The 19,843-nt window shown below is 42.9% G+C and overlaps 1 protein-coding gene across 4 annotated transcripts in view; it reads right to left on the bottom strand.

Annotated features, from left to right (window-relative positions):
- The window catches only part of SLC23A2 (solute carrier family 23 member 2), a 50,819-nt gene that overhangs the window by 29,067 nt on the left and 1,909 nt on the right, over nucleotides 1-19,843 (bottom strand). The window contains exons 1-4 of one of the 4 annotated variants that reach the window (XM_048928006.1): nucleotides 9,402-9,508; nucleotides 6,234-6,437; nucleotides 1,280-1,557; nucleotides 591-689 (exon numbers count right to left, since the gene is read on the bottom strand). In XM_048928006.1, the coding sequence (XP_048783963.1) occupies nucleotides 591-689; nucleotides 1,280-1,411 (231 nt within the window). In that variant the 5' untranslated portion in view covers nucleotides 1,412-1,557; nucleotides 6,234-6,437; nucleotides 9,402-9,508. Of the gene's footprint in view, nucleotides 1-590; nucleotides 690-1,279; nucleotides 1,558-6,233; nucleotides 6,438-9,401; nucleotides 9,509-19,843 lie in introns of those variants that run through there. The other 3 variants (XM_048928007.1, XM_048928005.1, XM_048928008.1) reach the window with 3 other exon arrangements.

The raw sequence follows: 19,843 nt of genomic DNA, 5'->3' as shown, positions 1-19,843 counted from the left end.
AGGAAAGAGACAAACACAGTTGTCCTAAGGTAAAAATCTTCAAGGGTCTTTATGAATGACCCGATCTTCACTCATAAAAGCTGTCACAAAATAATAAGAAGTTCCCAACTTACAAGAACAATTAGAAAAATTAAGTCTATTAGGTTGGAGCTCAGAAGAAACTGGAAAAGATCCCACTTTCAAGGGTGCTCAACACCGCTAGTTTGACTAAACACTGGAAAAATTAAGAACTGAAGAACAAAAGAAAAGGATCTTAGCAGGGAAATCTCATGAAAAGGCCAATGGAAACGAAGAGATGCAAAAGCTGCCTATGATGAAATCAGGCGGCAGGTCACAGCACATCAATTGCTCCTAGCGCCTGCTGAGTCATCCTCCAACTTCTGCAACTGAAACGTGTGACCAGAAGAATCACGAGGTCAAAACCTCCAGATCCATCTGGATCTGGAGGTTCAACCTCCCCATCTGGATCTGCAAATCAGCAAATTCTATTAGAGAAAGAAAATCTCACAGCCAAGGAAAACTACTGTGAGCAAATAATAGCACTAAACAAGCAAGAATGAGTTCTTGTATAAAAGGAAACAACCAAATACCTTTTCTGCTATGCCATTTTCTGTAGTATAGATGGCCATCAACTCTGTGTCTTCTGTATCCTGATCACCACTCGATGTTGCTCCACCATTAATCACCACCTTAAAAATAAAACAGAGCAAAACAAAGAAGTGCTAAAATAAACATTTTCTCTGCAACAGCAGCTCACATCAGCCATCTCCCCCCTGGCTTGCACTTAACAAGTGCCTTTGACATTTTGTCAGAAAAGGTAACACACATGAGAAGCAGTTATTTCTCTAACAGCATGTCTAGGAACACACACATTTGAAAGGCATCACACAGAGCACTTTGAAGCCTAGACATGAAGGACGTAATGAAAATCTAATTAAGTAAAAGGTGATCAGCAGCTGTTTCTTTACTGCTGCCTGCTACTCTCAGGCAAAGAACATAGGATGTACTCCTCATGGGGGCTGGTGTGTTTTGCAGTATTACCATCAACTGTTCTAATCACAAACTGCCTGGGGAATTGCAGGACTTTCTTTGGAGCACACACAGGAAATAACTATAGACAACATAATTGGCCATGTTTACATATAAACAGAAACAAGTGGGAAAAGAGTTTTTACTAACTACTTATGGCTGGTCAGGTTTCATGGGACACAATTAGAACAAAGCCCGATCGATTGAGTCACACTGAGCTTGAGAATAGAGTTCTGAACATGTTACTTACAGGCAGAGTGAAAAAGGTGGGATGTTTGGATTCATCCTCATATTTGCCTTCTGTTGAGCCTCCCGCCTCCACTGATTTTGACGTGGTATTCTTACCAATCCCCATCGTTTCCAGTATGTCATGGACTTGCATACAGGACCCAAGAGAATGCTTCTGGGTTGAAGCCAGGTACTACCAGGACAGGTTCTTATTCAGACAACAGCAGCTCCAGGAATCACAGATGTCTTCAGCCAACCAGCTGGGATACTCAGGTTGTTTACTTTAAGTACCGTTAGCACCTGGAATTAAAGACAGGATTTATTTTTTCCCCTCAGTTATCTAAGTTAAATGCACAAACACAAGCCCTGCAGACATGGTTCCTTTTCGTGCTCATGACTCACAAACACTCAGCATTCCTTCTCTTGATTTGATAATGAGTAGATATCACTTAAAAATAAGGCTGATGGTATTTTAAGTTCTTTCCAGGATGGGACCACTGTGATTATTCTCTCATCCTTTACTTGTGGTCTTCAATTATTGGCAGCATATTTAAATTCCAGCTTTGTTTCTACTGCACAGTCATTTCTAAACGGGTTTTGGGGAACAAAGCAAGGCTGTACTTCAGCAATGCAGATGCCAAACAGCCTGCTGTTCTACACCCATTGCAAACAATACTCCACTCCTTCAAAGGATCTCAACTTGTGGACCTAATCATAACTTCACTTCTGAATAACGAAATTCTTCTTTTTCGAATAACATCTTCAAATACAGAGCATCCAGGAAGCTGAGATTAGAATGACAGTGAAGCACTGAGCCTATTACCCCCAAATTATCCCAGTTTCAAAGTGAACTGCCTGATGATGTCAAAGCAACTGCTTCAGGGCAAAACTGAGCCTGCATTTTAATTGGCATCGCTGCTGTTTTGGCACAGAAGCAGGAAAGATCATACAGCTTACCAGTCCTTTTGTTTTACCAGATGGGTCACTACAGCCTAGTTTTCCCACATTTGCTCCTTAAAAGAAACCTGCCAGTCCTTGGCCATCCGCACTTTCGCCTTTTCCAAGACTAAGGAGCACAAATCAACAGATGTGAACCTACACTTTCTGTGGGAAAGCATCAAACACTCCTAAAGCAAACCAAGTTCTGCAACCTGTGGTTACTGAGCTACAAACAAATTAAGCGTAGTTGCAGGCAGCTGTGGATGAAACAACCTAAGCTACAGACAGAAGTACATGACAGAACCTGAAAAATGCTCTTCAAAACCTTAACGAGTGAAATTTTCTGCAAAAACAGGAACACATTCAAGCAGCAAAACCCCACTGCACATTGGCATTACTTTAAAAGCAAGTTAATGACATTTCCAACCTAATTGCTGGAGGTGGAAATGCAACTAATGGACATTCAAAAAAACTCAGTTATGTGTATGTAAGAAAGCCAAAAAGTAGAGTTTGGTGTTTTTACTTAAACCTCCCTTTCAAAATATTGCTCAGGAAAATGTCAGCAGCTCAGACATCTGCTGTAATTGCAAGAATGAAACCTGACAAAGACCCTTCTCATGGAGGTACTCGACTGCTTTTAAAATCTCCTAACAGCTCTTAGCTGCCCTTTTGCTAGAAAATTCTGGTTACTTGAAGCAAAACAGATATTCACCTTTCTAAGTGAGCAACTTCCCAAGACACAAAATATACATACAAAATAGACCCTGCTTGGGTGCTGAAATGCCCTCAAAGCATCCCTAATTAAATCAAAATGGAACCGAGAGAACCGCCTTCAAGTAAGAGCTTAATTAAGATCTGTTTCTCCAAGTAAATAGTAGGAGAGCATAACTAATTATTTCTCACTTGCAATTAAGACTAAAGGAGAGGACCAGTTCAAATATTCACCAGACTGGACGTTTTATAACAAGCTTATTTAGGTGAAGTTCGGGGGCAGGTGTGTGATTTTGAGAGGTTTTTTTTGTTTTAATGGTAGAAGCACAAGGGATTTTTTGTTAAGCACAAAAAGTGTTAAAAGAAAAAAAGGAATTTATCTTTTTCTTTCAACATAGACATATATTATTCTCCAAGAAAACCAGCAATGGAGACAGGCTTAGTTTGCTCTGGCAGCTTACTGTCAGGTTTGGAAAGGAAAAGGGAAAGGAGAGAATTACACCTCCCTAACAAATACAGCCATGCCAATAAAGCACCACCATGAGGGCTGGACCAGCACAACCGTGCAGTTCAGGAGATCAGGTTTAAGGTATTCCACATATTAGCATTATATCTAATCAGCATTAACCAGCATATGCACTGATGCAAAAGAAAAGACCATATAAACTTACTGTTGTGCAGTGCAAAATAAAATGTCTGCTATTTTCTCCAAGCTGATGTGAACATTCCTTGGGAATTGTTCTTGAGAATTACATCAGGAGATCACACAAGCAAGCTATGCCTTGTACTAATTCTTTAGAGCTGAAACACAACAGTTAGAAAGGTACAGCATGGAGGAGGGTTCCCAGATTACAGCAAAGTAATGACTCCAAAACAGCAGACAAAAACACCTCATCTGCTGTTTCCCTGGAGGAAGGTTGTGTTTGCATACACACCAGTTTCTGTACATATACCCAGACGTGCCCACACAGACACCACACATTTGTATGTTGGTGCACAGTCCAGGGCAAACAAGAACAAATCTCCAAGCTATACTGGCTCCTGCCCAGCAATTAAACTGGCACTTACTGGCACAGAGAGCCACACATCTTCAGAATGCTTTTATTCAGCAATGAGAAGTGTCAAACCAAAAGAGAAATCTCTAGGCAGCAGCAGCAGCAATCTGACTGAGAGCATTATTTCCTGTGTATCCCACAGCAGGGAACCTGCTCTGGCAGTGGGTTGGACTGGACTCCAGAGGTCCTTTGCAGTCCCTATGATCCTGTGATTATCAGAGCTCTCATCCTGACTGCCCACAGCCAAAGCAGGTGGCTGACACATTTTAGAGCTCTCCACAACAAACCCAGCTGATCAGAAGCTGAAGAGCTCTGCAACTGGAGATAAAACTCATGTGAAACCAGCTGCATACACACAAATTATCTGCTGCCTCGACTCAAACACAAAGGCTAGAAGTTAGAACCACTTTTGGGTTCAATGACATTAAAACTGTTCTCTGCTTTTTTTTCCCCTCATTTGTCTAAGAGGGCAAAAAGGATAAAATTTGCTTTCACGGCGTTTCTCTCTACAGTGCTGCTTTTGAGGGCCTTCAACATGACATACTGGCAATCCTGCAGTGCTCATCTCCTGGCTTCTGCAATAAGCACACACATAACTGAATCCTTCAAAGCAGCTCAGCTCAGACCCGAAGTTCCCGTGACTATCACAATGACTTTCAATTCTGATAACTGCCAGTTTTCCACAGTGTTAGCATGATGTTACTTTTCTCCCAGAAGCTTTAAGAAGGAAGCAGCTTCATGAGTTTCCTTAATTGCTCAACTCGAAACAAAACCACAAGGGGCTTTCCAAATTTCAGCTGGATCATGAATTTCTAGCAGCTGAGCTACACTCACCCTACAAAAACATTACTCAAAATACAGCAATGGGCACAAAGTTTGAACACAACTCAAGTGGGCATCAAAAGATGGTACAAACAATGTTCACCTCAGGGAAGTCCAGAAGACAAGGAAGCCAAGGTAAAAAAGTTAGAGAATCCCAGTTAGCCTGAGAAGTGAGTGCATCCTTCCTATCCCTTAGCCTAACTGAAGTCACAAATGAATTAGCAGGTTATGCAGCTGCTGTGGTTTCTTGATTTGTAATATAGGAGCTGACCTACATTTGGTGGCCTTCCACTGACATGCAAGGGAAATATTTGGAAAATAAGCACAAAAGGCGTGGTTATAAAACAAGCTGGCATTAAAAGCACATTCTTTAGAGTGTACTGATGGAAAAGCTCCCAGAAGCAGTAGGTGTAGGTATGCCACCTGGTATGCACATGTCATACACCCCAAGGAAGGAGCCACAGCCAACCCAGGATCTGCTTGACTTTTACAGAGGGCTGAAGAGCCAACAAGCTCAGCCTACTGCACACATTAAGGAGATTAGAAACAAATCAAGGTGACAGCTTAATTACAAACTTCAGTTTATTAATTGTAATTCGTTGTCAGACTCATGCAAATATCAACAGCTTTCTTCCGCAAGCAGAGACGATGCTCAGCCAGAAGCTGTCTGATCTTACAACCAAGGTCAGCTTCACCTAAATTTTAAACAAAATCAGGGTGCTTATTCATAGAATGGCTTGGGTTGGAAGGGACCTTAAAGATCATCTAGCTCCAATGCCCTGCTGTTACAAGGCGAGTAACCTGAACAGGATTTCTGATGTTCCACCATGTCCACTTCCAGGTATACACTGAAAACCAAGGACGCACTGTGTCTGAATATAAATCAAGATATCCTTTCTGTCTGGGGCTGTATTTGGCAACAGACACAAAACAGATGTGGAAAGAAACCTGCACTCTCCATACTTAAGTTCTTTACTATAGAATGGTAAGGTGCTGGAACAGGCTGCCCAGAGAGGTTGTGTCCTCGGAGGCATTCAAAGCCAGGTCAGATGGGGCTGTGGGAGCCTGGTCTCATATCAGATGGGGAGGTTGGTGGCCCTGCCTGTGGCAGGGGGGCTGGAGATTGATGATCCTTGAGGCCCCTTCCAACCCAGGCCATTCTGTGATTCTGTGAAACTTTGTGATGTTTTACTGTTAGATTACACCAAGTCCAAGCAGAAGATAAAGCCAAACTTTAAATGCCCTTCACTACCCCAGCAGCAGGCATTGCAGAGCTGACCCTGGAGACTGCAGCTAAACTCTCCATTCCTGCAGCGTCATACAATCGTGCAAAAGTGATTTACTTTGTTTAGTTAACAAAAAAAGCTCCAACAACCAAGAAGTGTATTTACATAAAGTAGCTACTACTACTCCCCAGCACTGAGGATGCTGCAGGACAGGGTTGCTTACGGTTTGGCTGCCAGATGACAGATGACGTGGACTGAGGGAGCGGGAGGAGGAGACAGGCAGTCACAGCTGGGAGCAGCACCAGAGCTTTCTGCAGAAGGCAGCGGGATGGATGCCAAGAGATCAGGGAAGTTTTCAAAGAAATCCTTCACTGAAGCGCTGTGTCGGAGCGATGAGGGAAACAGGAACGCTTCTGGGTTTTCAGGACTGAAAAGCAGACAATTAAGGAATTTTGTAGAGGCTCCAATTAGACAAGTATACTTATAGGGAGCAGCTACCCTTGGCCAGACACGCAACTCAACAGAAAAGCAAGGCAATTCCCAGTTAATTACAGAACAGCAGCTTTCTCTATTTTGCTCTTGGCTTCGGTTACACCAGCCATACAAAACTTCTGTACTGATTTTTTTGTCGTTCTTCTCTTCCTGTGATCAGACACACCTGGTCTTCCATGCATTAGACAGGAGGCAGAGCAATAGGCAGGTTCCTTTATACGAGTGCTCACTCACCCAAGTCCCAAGCTGAGCTCTTTTTAACACTTGATGATTTTCAGAGTGAGATTTCCCCCTTTATTTTCCAGCTTGCTCACCACGGCCATTCCCACCTGCTATTCGGCAGCACGAAGCCTGAGATACCACCTCTGAGAAGCTGTTCAAATGGAGCAGCACTTTATCATAGGGTTTAAAACTAATGACCAAATTACAAGTAATCAAAACAGCAGCTACGTTCCAACACCAAACTGTCTCTGAAGCTGCTTGATGTTTGACTCTGTGATCCTTTATGGGTTCCTTCTAACATGGGGTATTCCAAGATTCTGTGTTTTCCTACACAGCAAGAAGATTCCTCCCCCGTCCAAAGGACTCATCAACAATCTCTCATCAGCAAGCCTAATAAAGCCCAGCAATCTCTTTGCATTACACAACACGAGTCCCATCTGCAGCCCCACAACTGCCTCAACACTGACCACTACTGTTACATCTCAAGATTGGTGCTGAGATACCGCGGCTGTGAAGTCCCTACCTCAAAAACCAGTCCAGATACATAGGTGTGCCCAAAAGGCATTTTTTCAGCCTTGCAGGGGAATTTGACCATCTCACAGACAAGGAAAAGGCTGCATAATTCCCACACTTCATCTTCTGTTGTTACACGTAAAAACTATCTCCTTGGTTTAGTCTTCAGCAGAGATCTCCTCGGGCTCTTTTGAAACAGAGCCTCTTTGGTCTGGAAAATCTTTGAATTTGTCCCAACCACGCACCCTTCCCACTAAATGAAACAGCACTAAACTGCAGCAGATAAGATTTTCCCCCTCCAATTAAGAGCAACTACATCCACATTCAACCAAACGTGCTTTAAATTCTAAAGCACTTCCCCACAAGACACCCCTTCCCAAAAAGTATGAAATATGCCCAAACATTTAATTTACAAAAAGCAAGATTGAAGGAGCACTTCAGTAAGTCCCAAGCTCGTTTCTCATCCATTTCAAAGCACGTTGTCAAAGCACCACAGTATTCCCTCCTTGTAGGCACTAATGAATTTTTAAGTAGTTGGTATTTTGACCACGGTGCACAAAGTATGGCTGAGCTGAACGACGTTATCAGCGCCTACACAACGCTGAGCAGGAAAGTTATGCCCAGCTCAAACCTGCTGCTGATTTAAAGTATATTAGGTAAATCTCATTAACTTCCTATGCGAATGAGCTTGCTGAGAAGAGGACTTAAGTCCAAATGAATGAGATATTTAACAAAGGATCTTAAAGCTTTCAAAAACGATGCTTGGTTACTCCAATTATTGTAGAGTTAACATAGCTTTGATTCTAAATGAAAATATCTGAAATATTTACCTTTCTAAGATGTATGCGTGAACGTGGAGGTGAGCCTTTGGTCACAAATCTGTCAAGCTTGTATGCTTCTCACAGCATTTCTCCCATTTTCTTGTTCTAACAGGCAATGGCTTTGCCAAATTTTGTTGAGGTACACATGTTGTTCTCCACAGGACACCTATTTGATGCCCACAATGGTGTGCATTAAGGTCCTTTGGAAAGGGCACAAAAGGAGTGCCCAGAAGCCATAACACATTTCAAAGAAATGCAAGCAAGATTTAGCAAATAGTTCTGCAGCTTGATCCTACACGACTGATAGCAAGTGAGCTTGCAATATTCTACAGACTGTGATGGGATAAATAAAAATGAAATACTGTATCACTCTGCTTTATGAAACACATTTCTACTTTATAGCTTTATTTTTAGCCAAGCACACCTCCATCTGTTTATGGTACGCATTAACTTGATTTACAATAGCATGCAGCCCTTACAGTCTCCCTGTGAAGCATTAATAACTGAAGAATTCAGATATCCCCACATTATTATGGATGTTAATACATAGTTCATTAAGCTCCTGTACAGCACTCAGCAACCTGAGCGCACACTGGCTCTTTTCTCAGCTTCCTTTGTACTTTCACTTGGCACTTTGATGAAAGCTATTTTTCTCCAAGACCTTAATCACATTCACAAGAAAAAAAGGTGAAGTTAGAGACTCATCTATGAAAAATCCCATTTATTAAGCAAACTAGGGTAATGTGCCAGCTTTCCCATCTCTGGGTACAAAGCTCCTTTCCAAAGGCTTCACCATTCCCAAGTCTACCTTTGAAACTGATATCCCTTGCTGGAAGAAAACAACATTAGCCCAGTAAACAATATAAAATCAATAACTGGTCACACTGCATGTGATGTACACACGCACGGAGGTAAATAAACAGTTGATCTGTTAGGCTTAACTTGAAATAATTGAGTATTTCCCTTCTATTTAGGAGAACTCAGTAAAAGATCTGGAATTCAAGAAACTTTCAAAAACTAATCCAGATGATGCCCTTCTGGGGTCAAACATTAAAACCTTCTCTTTAGGACAAAAATCTCATTTATTTTCCACCCATTTAAAAATAAAAGGAATCCAAAGTTTACAAGTAAACAGAAACAAGCAAACACTTCTGAATCTCTCTTGATGATGATAATTTTAAAATGGAAAAAAACCCAAAAATCTTCTGTATATTGAAACTGAAGCTATGGAAAACCTGAAGTGATCAAGTTTAAATGATCTCATTTATAATCATGCCTACACCACAGCACTGAGCTTTTGTAACCATCCCTGTGAACACCTGGACTCCGAGAAGCCCTCTTACCACCAGGCTCACCCCTGGAGATCGTCTCAGGCAGCTCCTCTACTGGCGTCTCTTCCAGTTCGTGCTCAGAGCAACAGCCCAAGCTGCAAGCCACAGCCTGAAAGGATGCAGGCATCAGACTTTTATAATCTGGTTGGGCTCACGACATTGTATAACTGTACTTTGCCCAATCAACATCTCTGCACGTTACACAATGCTGAAATGCAGGAAGACACCACATGGCCATAAATTGTTACTACATGCCTCCACCACAGTTGAGGGAAGGGACAGAATCCCTGAGCAACAGCAGGGAGCACACATAAGAACTGTGCGTGGGGGTTTAAGAACTTCTCATAACCCAGCCAGGGCCCTCAAAATCAAACTGCATAAATATTTACATGCCAGACTCCAGCAGCTGTAATCAGGACAGGGAATTTTCTCCTCCCGCCTCTGATGAACAAATTAGCATTTCCATAACCCTCAGTTGTGCAACTTGCAAGGAAATATTTTTATTAGCAATTAGCCAGCTTTCAACAGTTCCCAGATCCAAAAGCTCTGCTCCGTAACACAAGGACCAGCAATCCAGTCTCAGCAAGAGCACAGAATGTACCCCACATGGGCTCCTTCACTTTACTGATGTAACAGCTTTATCACAGAGATGCTCAGAGCCTGAGACGGTAAGGGAGGAGGAACAGGAGAGAGTTAAAACAACAAATTCCATTAGTTAATAACGTACAGTGTGTCCTTATCTCCCTGACTACCTCTATTTCTGGATGAGGATGGCACTCATCTTAAGGGCCTTTCTCCTGCAAGCACATCCCCTTTGCTTGCTGTAAACACCATTCCCCACTCTGAAGTCTCCCATGTAGATGCACAGCATTACCAGCCCTCCAGGAGGCACTTTACATCTGTCATGTCCTAAGTCCAAACCCTGTCCCTGTACGAGGGAAAAGCAGCAACCTCGACATGAGTCCGCAGTGTTAACAAGCCGCCATCACTCCTACAGCCAACGCCATGACCGTGTAAACAGGACCCCAGAAAACAGCACTCAGCTGCGGGATGCTGCCCACGTTTCACCTGAAGTGCACCTTTTGAACCCAAAGCTGAGCAGGCAAAGGCCGAGGGCACCATCTAGCTCCTTTCTCCCAAGGAGCACAGCAAGCACTGTGCAATTAGCAAAGTTCATCACAGAGCTTGCTTCACTGGAACATCAGCATAGGAGGCACTGGCACGTGCTTGTCCTTCCATCATAGGATGAACCACTGAATAGGGCACAATTAATTGTTATTACATGTGTTACATCGTTTATTAAGAATTCATGAAAGAAAGTCAATTATATCCAACAATAATTTTGTGTAATACGCGTGTATATAAAAACACATTATTTTACATTTAGTCTCCACTGGAAAGAGATGTTGAAAGGTTCCCTCCTCCATTTGCTCACTTTCCAATTCTCAGCTTCTTTCCTTGGCTTCCGATTCCCAACATTTGTGCCAAAGTTGACCCACAAAACCCAAAACATTTCCTAAGTCCAGTGAAGAGAAAGCTTACAGCCTCCAATGCAAGCAGTCTCTAATGCAAGCTTCCCCATATCTGATGTTTTAAGATCAGAAATCAACAGCTGTACAATAGACCCAGACAGCCTATGAGGTCGTTCATACTTTGGAGGAGTATGGTGGAAGCTACTCCAGCTTCAAGACATTTGATGTGCTTACAGGGAGCACGAGTTGGAATCTGTGGTCCTTATGGGTCTCCTCCCATCAGATTCTATGACTATTTAATGGCAAAAAAAGAAGTAAGTTTTGGAAAAACAAACAAGATATTTGCTATTTGACTCTTCACACCTAATGACTGCTAATCTTTAGCGTCCACAATTATTTCTTTAAAATAGTTGCAAAAAACAAAACAAACGAAACGAATAACCAGGAACTCAAACGCTGTTTGCCATGGATGTCAAAGTTCAAAGTATAATTGAGTTCAATGCCAGTAACATTAGTTAAGTATTCAATTAACCAAGACTTGTATATTTACCTTACCATTAAGGCTAACCGGTTCAAAGGTCATCATCAGGTAGTGGACAATTTCATCATTACAAAAATTTGTTTCTCGTTAGTTAGTATTTATACTCCATAATTTAGTTCAAACAAACCACCTGCTAATCTGGAGGCCTTCACTCCAAGTCCAGCTTCTCCCATCCACCAGACAGATCTAATTGCCTGTTGTTTGCATGCAATTGCTTGCAGTGAATAGGTACTTAATCACTGCTACACTTGAAATGAATGCTAATTCAAGATTTAATCTTATGGTTTCAAGACAGCACAATATTATACAGTGCATTTTCAAACACTGTAATAACGCAAAGGACAGGAGGGAATGAAAAGCTGAGAACAGAAATGGGGGATTTTATGCCACAGCACAGCAGTCTTCACCTTCTGGATCAGTCTGGAACAGGAGGAACCTCCAGATCAGCTGGCTCTCTTTCCAGCTGCCCCACTAAGCCTGTTTTACGCAAGCGAGCAGCGTGTCAGAGCTGCGCTTTACTTACTGTAATTCAAACCCTCTGGGAAGCTTTATGTGTTGCTGCATTTTATTGATGGAAGTGAAATCACAGCCGACAATTTATCTTCCACTTCTCCATGCAGGAAGCAGACTGTCGTAACGATCCTGCATAACCAGTCATCATTTTTATGCCCTGCTTAATATTTGAAGCTTGGGCTGACAGAAGCACCTCTCTTGCTTGAGGATGTTACTCCTCAGAGGAGTTCACTTCTGATTACTGTGATGAAATCCAATTTTGTGCCTCTTTCCCAGTTACACAGTGCTCAGTTTAAGCATGAAACAAATACTTCAGAGAGACATAGCTGAATTACAAATGCTTGCTGGTAGACACGCACTGGTGAGCTGACACTTTACAGGCATTCTGAGTCTGAGGTATTTATTTAGGGGATGATTTTGCAGCACTCAAATTTAGGACAAAATTCTTTTTTGAAAGCATCTGTTTCTTCTGTACTGAAAAGTGTCTCTTGTGTGCGAGGATGGAGCACAGTGGTGGACTCACACAACTGAATTCGATGATAACATAACCCAGTGACCACAAGCACCTGGTAACCAAATCACTCCTTTGAACCTTCAGATATTGCCAAGTAATAACAAGAAAAACAAACAACATAAAAGGCAAATCAGATGCAACCACTGCAAAACTGTTAAGAAGAGGTTCTCTGCTCCACAACTTATTAAAACAAGGAAGAAAAAAAATACCCGTTCCAGCAGAGCAGGTGCTGCACAATACTCAGCTGTTGGACTGAACCCTTTGCAGAGCAATAGAACTGAGACATCACCTCTCCATTTGAAAAAGGAGAGGGTGAGGTGAAGGATGTCACAGTAACCCGGCCAAACCATGGCTCAGTGAGCGTTCTTCCTACCAAGTCCTAACAAATCCGCAGCGTTCAGCACCAGTGAACTCATAGAAGATGTCATTATATCACACAAACCAACCACATGACAAATTAGTAAACACATCCACTTTGGTTTTTTCCTTTCTAAACCCTGCCTTACAGGCTGTGTTACTGTGTTTCCTACAGCTTTTCTTGCAATCACAGTATTTTTTAAATTCTAGGGTCTGAGAAGTCATTCAAGGCAGAACTATGGTTCATTCACACAAAAAGTAATTATCAGATGGAAGTGCCTTTAAAAATGCCTAGGGTTGATTTTTGTTCAAGAAAGAAGAAAACACTGTCAAGAACAGACGAGGAGTGAAGCCAAAGCCATTTACTGCAAATGTGCTCCAAAACTTAACGGCTAAGGAACATGCTTTCTGTGACCTGCTACTGTATTCATGGGTCCATAAACCAAACCAGCTACCTACATCTCTCCTGGACCCTCAGGCATGTTTGCAATTAGCAGCCCAAACTCAAATCACTTTTCTTTGAGGACTGACAAGGGTAAAACCAGTTCAGTGGCCAATAGAGCACCAAGGGAAGCTGCTGGATGCCACCCTCACAGCATCCTTACGACACTCCCAGACGCCAGGGAAGCACGGTCAACATCACCACGTGCTTAGAAGACAGCATCCAGCCCAACTCCATGCGCAGTAACTCAGCCAGAGGAACAGCACACAGCTAACCCAACAGCCCAGGCACCCAACAGGCCAAAACTTAATCCGCCAATCGCAAGTGAAGACCAGCGACCAGCCCAGCAGCTCCAACCTGCCCAATGCTGCAGGCCACCGAATGGACATGCACATCTATACACTAAGTCTGGACCTGCCACATCTGTTGGCTCTTCCCACCTGTGGCATTATTTCGCTGTTACCATTTAGGCAGCACACAGGTTATCTGCCTTGTTTTTTGACTGCAAGTAGTTTCTAAAGTGCACTCTACATTAGGTCAGAGAAGAAAATAGCAGACTGATATGGTAACAGGCTATGCAAAGTACACGGAAAGTTCCATCCTTCAGCTGAAGTTGCTGTTATTTTCATTCTCTTAAGGCAAAACATGTTTACACAAAAAATACCTTACAGCTTTGAACTCAATATGCAGTTTGCTCAGAGATCCGCCTGAATAAAGAGTGACCAGGTGAGTTAAAATCTCCAGTTGCTAAATTAAATGTTGTAAAAGAGGGAGGGAAGCAGAGAGCCACACTTTGCTCAGCAATCCTGGTTTCCCACTCACAGTTCAATAAGTAAAACGCAAGCGCAGCTTCGCAGCACTGCCCAACTGCTCAGGCAGCCACAACTCCCCCTCCCACCAATCCCAGCCTCCTCCATCTGAAATGAAAAAGCCCTTTTAATCTTCAAAGCATGGCCACAAGTCAATCTCAAACTTAGCACACTTTTTAATTTTCTTTTTAATTATCCAGCTGGGAGAGTTATGCCCTCTTTGCTCAGTGACCTTTCATTCCTTCAGGATTATTTCAAGAAATCTTTCCTGGGAATGATCAGCAAATTTATACCACTTGCAGAGGAAATGTTTCCAAGCATACAAGCACTGAGAGGAGAGACAACAAGATTCTTTGTGTACTTTTGTGCAGGCTGCTTTTACTGGGGTAACCCAGTAACTGGGGTAACCCAGCACAGCACACTCTGCTCTGCAGGGCAATTACGTTCTGGCTTCAAAGCAGTGACTGCAGCAGGCACAATCCTGACATTTACCCCAATGCTTTTCCAGCAGGCCGTTGTTGCTGCACTGAGATTCAGAGTTCTTGATCCCAGAAGAGAATTTCTTTCTGCTAGAACTGAAGGCAAGGGTGAAGCTGATAGCTATTGGTATGGAGATTCTTGCATCAGCAACAGCTGACCCAAGTTGGTCCTGTGAGTGCTGGCGTTGAAGCACAGCTTGGTTTGCCACAGCTGGAGCCACAAGGATAAATCAAGTCATTACAGACGTTAACGATTTTTAAGTTAACACCAGCACTTACACCCTGCCCACACACTAAACTGCATGCAACCCTGCTCTTGATTCCCACACCAATTACTAATTTATTAATTTTACAACAAGCCTGGAAGTGTTTATACAGACAGGCTCGTGTTTAACCAGACCTGCTGGTTAACTTCCCCTACTCATCTTTCAGGCAGATCGGGGTGAAAGTGCCCCATGGCCAGCAGTCACAACCTACTTCCTTCTCTGTGTGCATGGCAGCTGTGCCTGCTGCTTGAGGCGTGCATCACCACCACAGCCTTTCTGTGTTTTTAGGGCTTTTTTGCAGACATCTATATAGCACTACTTGGGAGAAAAAAAAAAAAAAAAAAAATCACAATAGTTCTTGCTTAATTGGCATTACTTAGAGAACTACTATTTGGAGTAATACCATTTAGTCATACATTCTACCCTCAAACAATATTTTCCATTTGAATAATTAAGAGGAGAAAAGACCAGTACAGATAGAGTCTCCTTTGAAGATACCCACATACTGTGCTCTCTCCATAATAAACCTATTACCTGCCACTGAACAACACAGTGTCTGTCACAGCAGCCTCCAGAACAATAACACCAATTAGACGCGGCCCCTCAACACACCGCTGTCCTGCAGTCAGTGATTCTGCAGGTTTAGGAAGCAGGCAGTGCTGCACCTGGGCAAGATTCACCTGGGCTAACACTGACCACGACATCCCCACCAAAGCACAACAGCCAAGGGGCAAAGCCTGATAATCCATGGGGTTTGAGCTCATTTATACTGAGAAACTCAATGGGAAGTTTAACTGACAGCTTTGCTCAATTTGACTGTGCCTTATTAGACATCTTCATGAAAAGCACTGAACATTTTTGATCCCTTCCAAAGAGGAAGGCTCGTTAGCTATGGATATTTACAAGAGCTCAAAATCACAGGAGCTCCTTCTGCCCTGGAGAAGGAGCTGCTCAGATCCGTGTCTTTATGAGAAGGGCTCATGCAGCGCGTCAGCAAGAACTCAGGTTCCATCCTTTTCTCCTGGTATCTGCAAACAAGACAGGCAGTGGAAACATCAGGTCACTGGAAAGCCTGACTCCGAGTTCACACCTCAGCACATGGCTACAGGTCCAGGGGAGTGCAACAGCACTGCTACACAGCACCACAGATTATATCTCATGTCAAGACAGATCTTCTGTGCTCTGAAGTCAATATGCTGCAAACTGAGCAGCTCTCATTCATATTGCTCCTTCCAGATAGAATCTGCTCTCATTCATTCTCCACTGTCCAGCTAGAAAAAATAAACAGAGCAAGTAAACTATTACACTACCTTTACACAGATAATCACTATTACACTGATAATAACCATTATGCTCAGCAGCAACTCATGGCATTTCACACCCAAAATCGGATGATACCAATGCAAATATACACTTCCAGGACCATCAAACAACGGACACCTGTTGCTGTCCCTCTACATGAAGGGCATAGAACAGCATGAGAACAACACAGCTATGCCTTATGGTTCTATAAAGCAGGGACCCGGAGCTCCAGTTTTATTATATTATCATCTTTTTGTCAGCCTGGATCCCAACTGCTTCTTGGGTTCGGCACACACACAATAAAGTGCCCCAGAGAAATCAGTGCTCTTTGAGCCTTCATCAAAAACTCTGGTCTGCTGAAGTACACTCAAGCAAATGCTTCTGGAGTCAGGAACATCCGTGTCAACCTGCAGAAACAATTCATTTTGCATTTAAAAAATATTAATAAAAAAATGCTCCAGCTGATGCTTCAACAAACCCTAATTTCCCTGAACTTATGCAAAAGCATGGATGCATTTTCTCTGCTCAGGTATGGCAAGGCTCTGAATACAGCAATCTACAGTAAATGGGGTAAATTACATGGGGTAAATACAGAACTCAGGATTTTTCCTGCCACCTATTCAGACACAGTCATACTTTATCACAAGGCAGGCAAATAAACACATTTTATTTTCCTTAAATAACCTATACAACCTGAATACTGATGAGAATACACGCGCGCGCACACACACACACACACTCACACACTTTCTTCCCACAAGCACAACAAAACACAAACACTAACCTACATACTGAAATGCAAGGCAAAAAGCCAGAACATAGAAGCCCTTAAAATCATTACGTTTTGTACAGAAAACCACAAATACCCAGCAGATACACTTCAGAGCAAAAGCAAGAAGTCAGAGACTTGCATTAGGGAGCACCTTCCTCTCTAGGAATTCCAGAGCACTGGAAGTTAGGAGCAAACTATAGGAGCACATCAACCACCTCACCACACAAACACAGCCAAGACTGACTGCTTTGGGTACCTTCTTAAATCTCCCAAACTGCCCTTTATTCTCTTAACTTTTATAACCTTACAAGCACACTAACAGCCAGCATGCCACTAAAACGTTGCCCCAGGCTGTGATTTCATGGCCACGCAACAATTAAGGGTAAACCCAATTAAAATGTGTTACTACTTATAGAGTCCTAACTTACTCGGAGCATCCACACACAAGGCTAATGCCTAGGAATCCAAGTGCACAGAAACCCCTTCCAGTTGCTTTTTTAATTTCCTTGCTATGACAGCATTCCTGTCTACAGCTCTTTCTCAAAATGCTTCAGCCAACTGTTCATGTGACACAGGCACTGCAATAATCTGATGTGAAAAGAAATGCAGACAAGAACTTGGGGGGACATTCAGCCATTTGATATCTGTTCTATGAGTCATTTCATTTCAAAACCATCACCATGTGAGTCAATCACTCCTTCACCATTTATACTCATTCAAGGCCACACTTCAAGCAACTTCAACCTAAAGGAAATGGCACAAAGTCAGCACTGTCTCTGTAGTCACAAGGGGCACAGCAAGCAAGCACTGGTTAAACCCGCGTGTGATTATTGTGTAGGTGTATGCAGGCATATAAATGAACTCTAGTATTGCTGTCACAGCCCCTAGAAGTTCAACATGCCTAAAGGTACCACGTTGCTACTTACAGCTCCTTCAACACAATGACAAGTGGACAAATCTGCTCCTAAAATTACAATCCTCAGAGCTCATCTTCTCTGGCATTTTGCTGACGTAAGTACAAGATCAAAGCATCGCCCAAGGAGAAGGATGCACCGGTCTCTGCAGTGCACAAGAGAAAACTCCACCATGCCATCACACTGAGGCGCACGCGACAGCGATTTGGTCCTTCTGGCCCGATGGAACATCCAGCACTGAAGAACTGTTGGTCAGGATCTAACTCCTAAAGCGTGTTGGATTAGAAGAACAGAGGATGTGCACAACACATCATTGTGCACAGAGTATTTCTGATGCCGTATACATTCTTACTGCTGTGTTTGGAAAGGGAAGCTACAAATTCTCATATCAAGTGCAAGGTATAAAGCTAGAGCAGGAGACTTCACATGGACTCCTCTTCCTTCCTTTCCCCACCAGTGATGGACCAACAGCCCAACCCTTTCCCAAGGAGGCACCACTTCTCCTTTCACAGCCGAATTACCAACAAGAAATTCCCAATCAAGATCCTTCCCTCACTGAAGAGCACACAGATAGCAGACATTTCCTTCCCATAACCTATCGTCAGACTTTTCTTCCTTTAACTTAGTTGTCATAAGACCACTCCTACCAACTAGAAACATTTAGCCATAACACTTTCTTAGAAGCATAAGAAACACATTCCCAGCAGCAACACAAAGTTAGCACAATGTCTTAATGCAACCCACCCCTGGGAACAGCTTGGGAACATGGCAAATAGCTTGCATTTTCAATGATTTATTTTCATGCTGCCTTAGGCTCCATCACGCTGCACATCTCTTTACTCATCCTGACCGTCAATATTTTCTTCCTGCAGCTTTCAAGTCAAATAAACCACGCTGTAACTGCAGTCAGGCCGTTTCATGACCACTAAGGCTCCATAAATAAGAGCACTTGATACAAATAAATTTTTCGGCAATACAAGAACCATCATCACCAATGGCAGAAAAAACGCTTTGTGCAGCCATCTGCATTTTCCCTTCCTACCATAAACGTCCAAAGGAGTGTTTGAAAGCAAGATAAATCTATGGAGAAAATGGCTCCAGAGAATCTTTTCGGTCTTGGGTTTTTTCTTACTGATTTTTATACGTGGTTCACAAAGATATCGAAAGGAACAGCTGCAGCAGAATAAAACCTCCCAAAAGCACCCTGCGTAAGACACAGCACTTAATGGAACAGCTCACAAGGCTGTGTTGCCTTCCTTCCCCTGGTACACACAGGGATCAGAAGAGTTCAACTGCAGCAGTTCAGACCCGGCCATGAGGGCAGTTTAGCAGCCGCTTCCTCAGGAATCCTCCCCCAAGATGGGTAAAGCTGCCCTCGGGCAGCTCTGAGCAGCCTAGAGAGCGCTCCTCTGAGCCTCCACAGCACAGTAAGGAAACCCACGCTACTAAGGAAGCTAATTAATTCTTCGGGACATAACAGGAAAAAAAACAACAACAACATACAGACAGACTCAAATAATGCAAACCCAACCTGTCTTATTTTCAAGCCAGGAAGCAGTACTGCACACAAACGCAGCGTCATCTGCTAAGATCTGAAACAAATACAGGGAAAACCTGCAGTCATATCACCTTCTGGTTTCCCCACCTCCTCAAACACTGCCAGTATCTTGAACTCCTCCCGAAGAAAACAGTCTCCAGCCCAGCAAAACCAACAGACGCACGACTCTTATTTCTCTCCTGGAATTCAACTCCCTGTTAGCTTCAAGTACAGAAGATAGAAAATCTCATATTAGCAGTTGGAAAGGGTTTGCTTAAAAAAAGTAATAACAATGACAATCACAGAAACGTTCACCAAATTGCAGCCCAAATTATCCTGCTCTGTGCAAAGCTGCTTCTCCTTCTGGTTTGTTTCTGTATTGACAACGCAGAAAAGGCACAGACAACATTTCCACCCAGCTCTGTGTATCTACTTAATGTGAAGGCCAATGCCTTTGAGAAAACGCGCACCAAACCTCAGCCTAGCTGAATGCAAGGTTTAAAGACAAATGACAGATTGGGATGGGTTTTAAACCT

The sequence above is a fragment of the Lagopus muta genome, chromosome 27 (genome assembly GCF_023343835.1).
Source record: "Lagopus muta isolate bLagMut1 chromosome 27, bLagMut1 primary, whole genome shotgun sequence".
Lineage (NCBI taxonomy): Eukaryota > Metazoa > Chordata > Aves > Galliformes > Phasianidae > Lagopus > Lagopus muta.
Note: the sequence above shows the minus strand (reverse complement) of the source record. Positions and strands in the feature narration are given on the sequence as shown.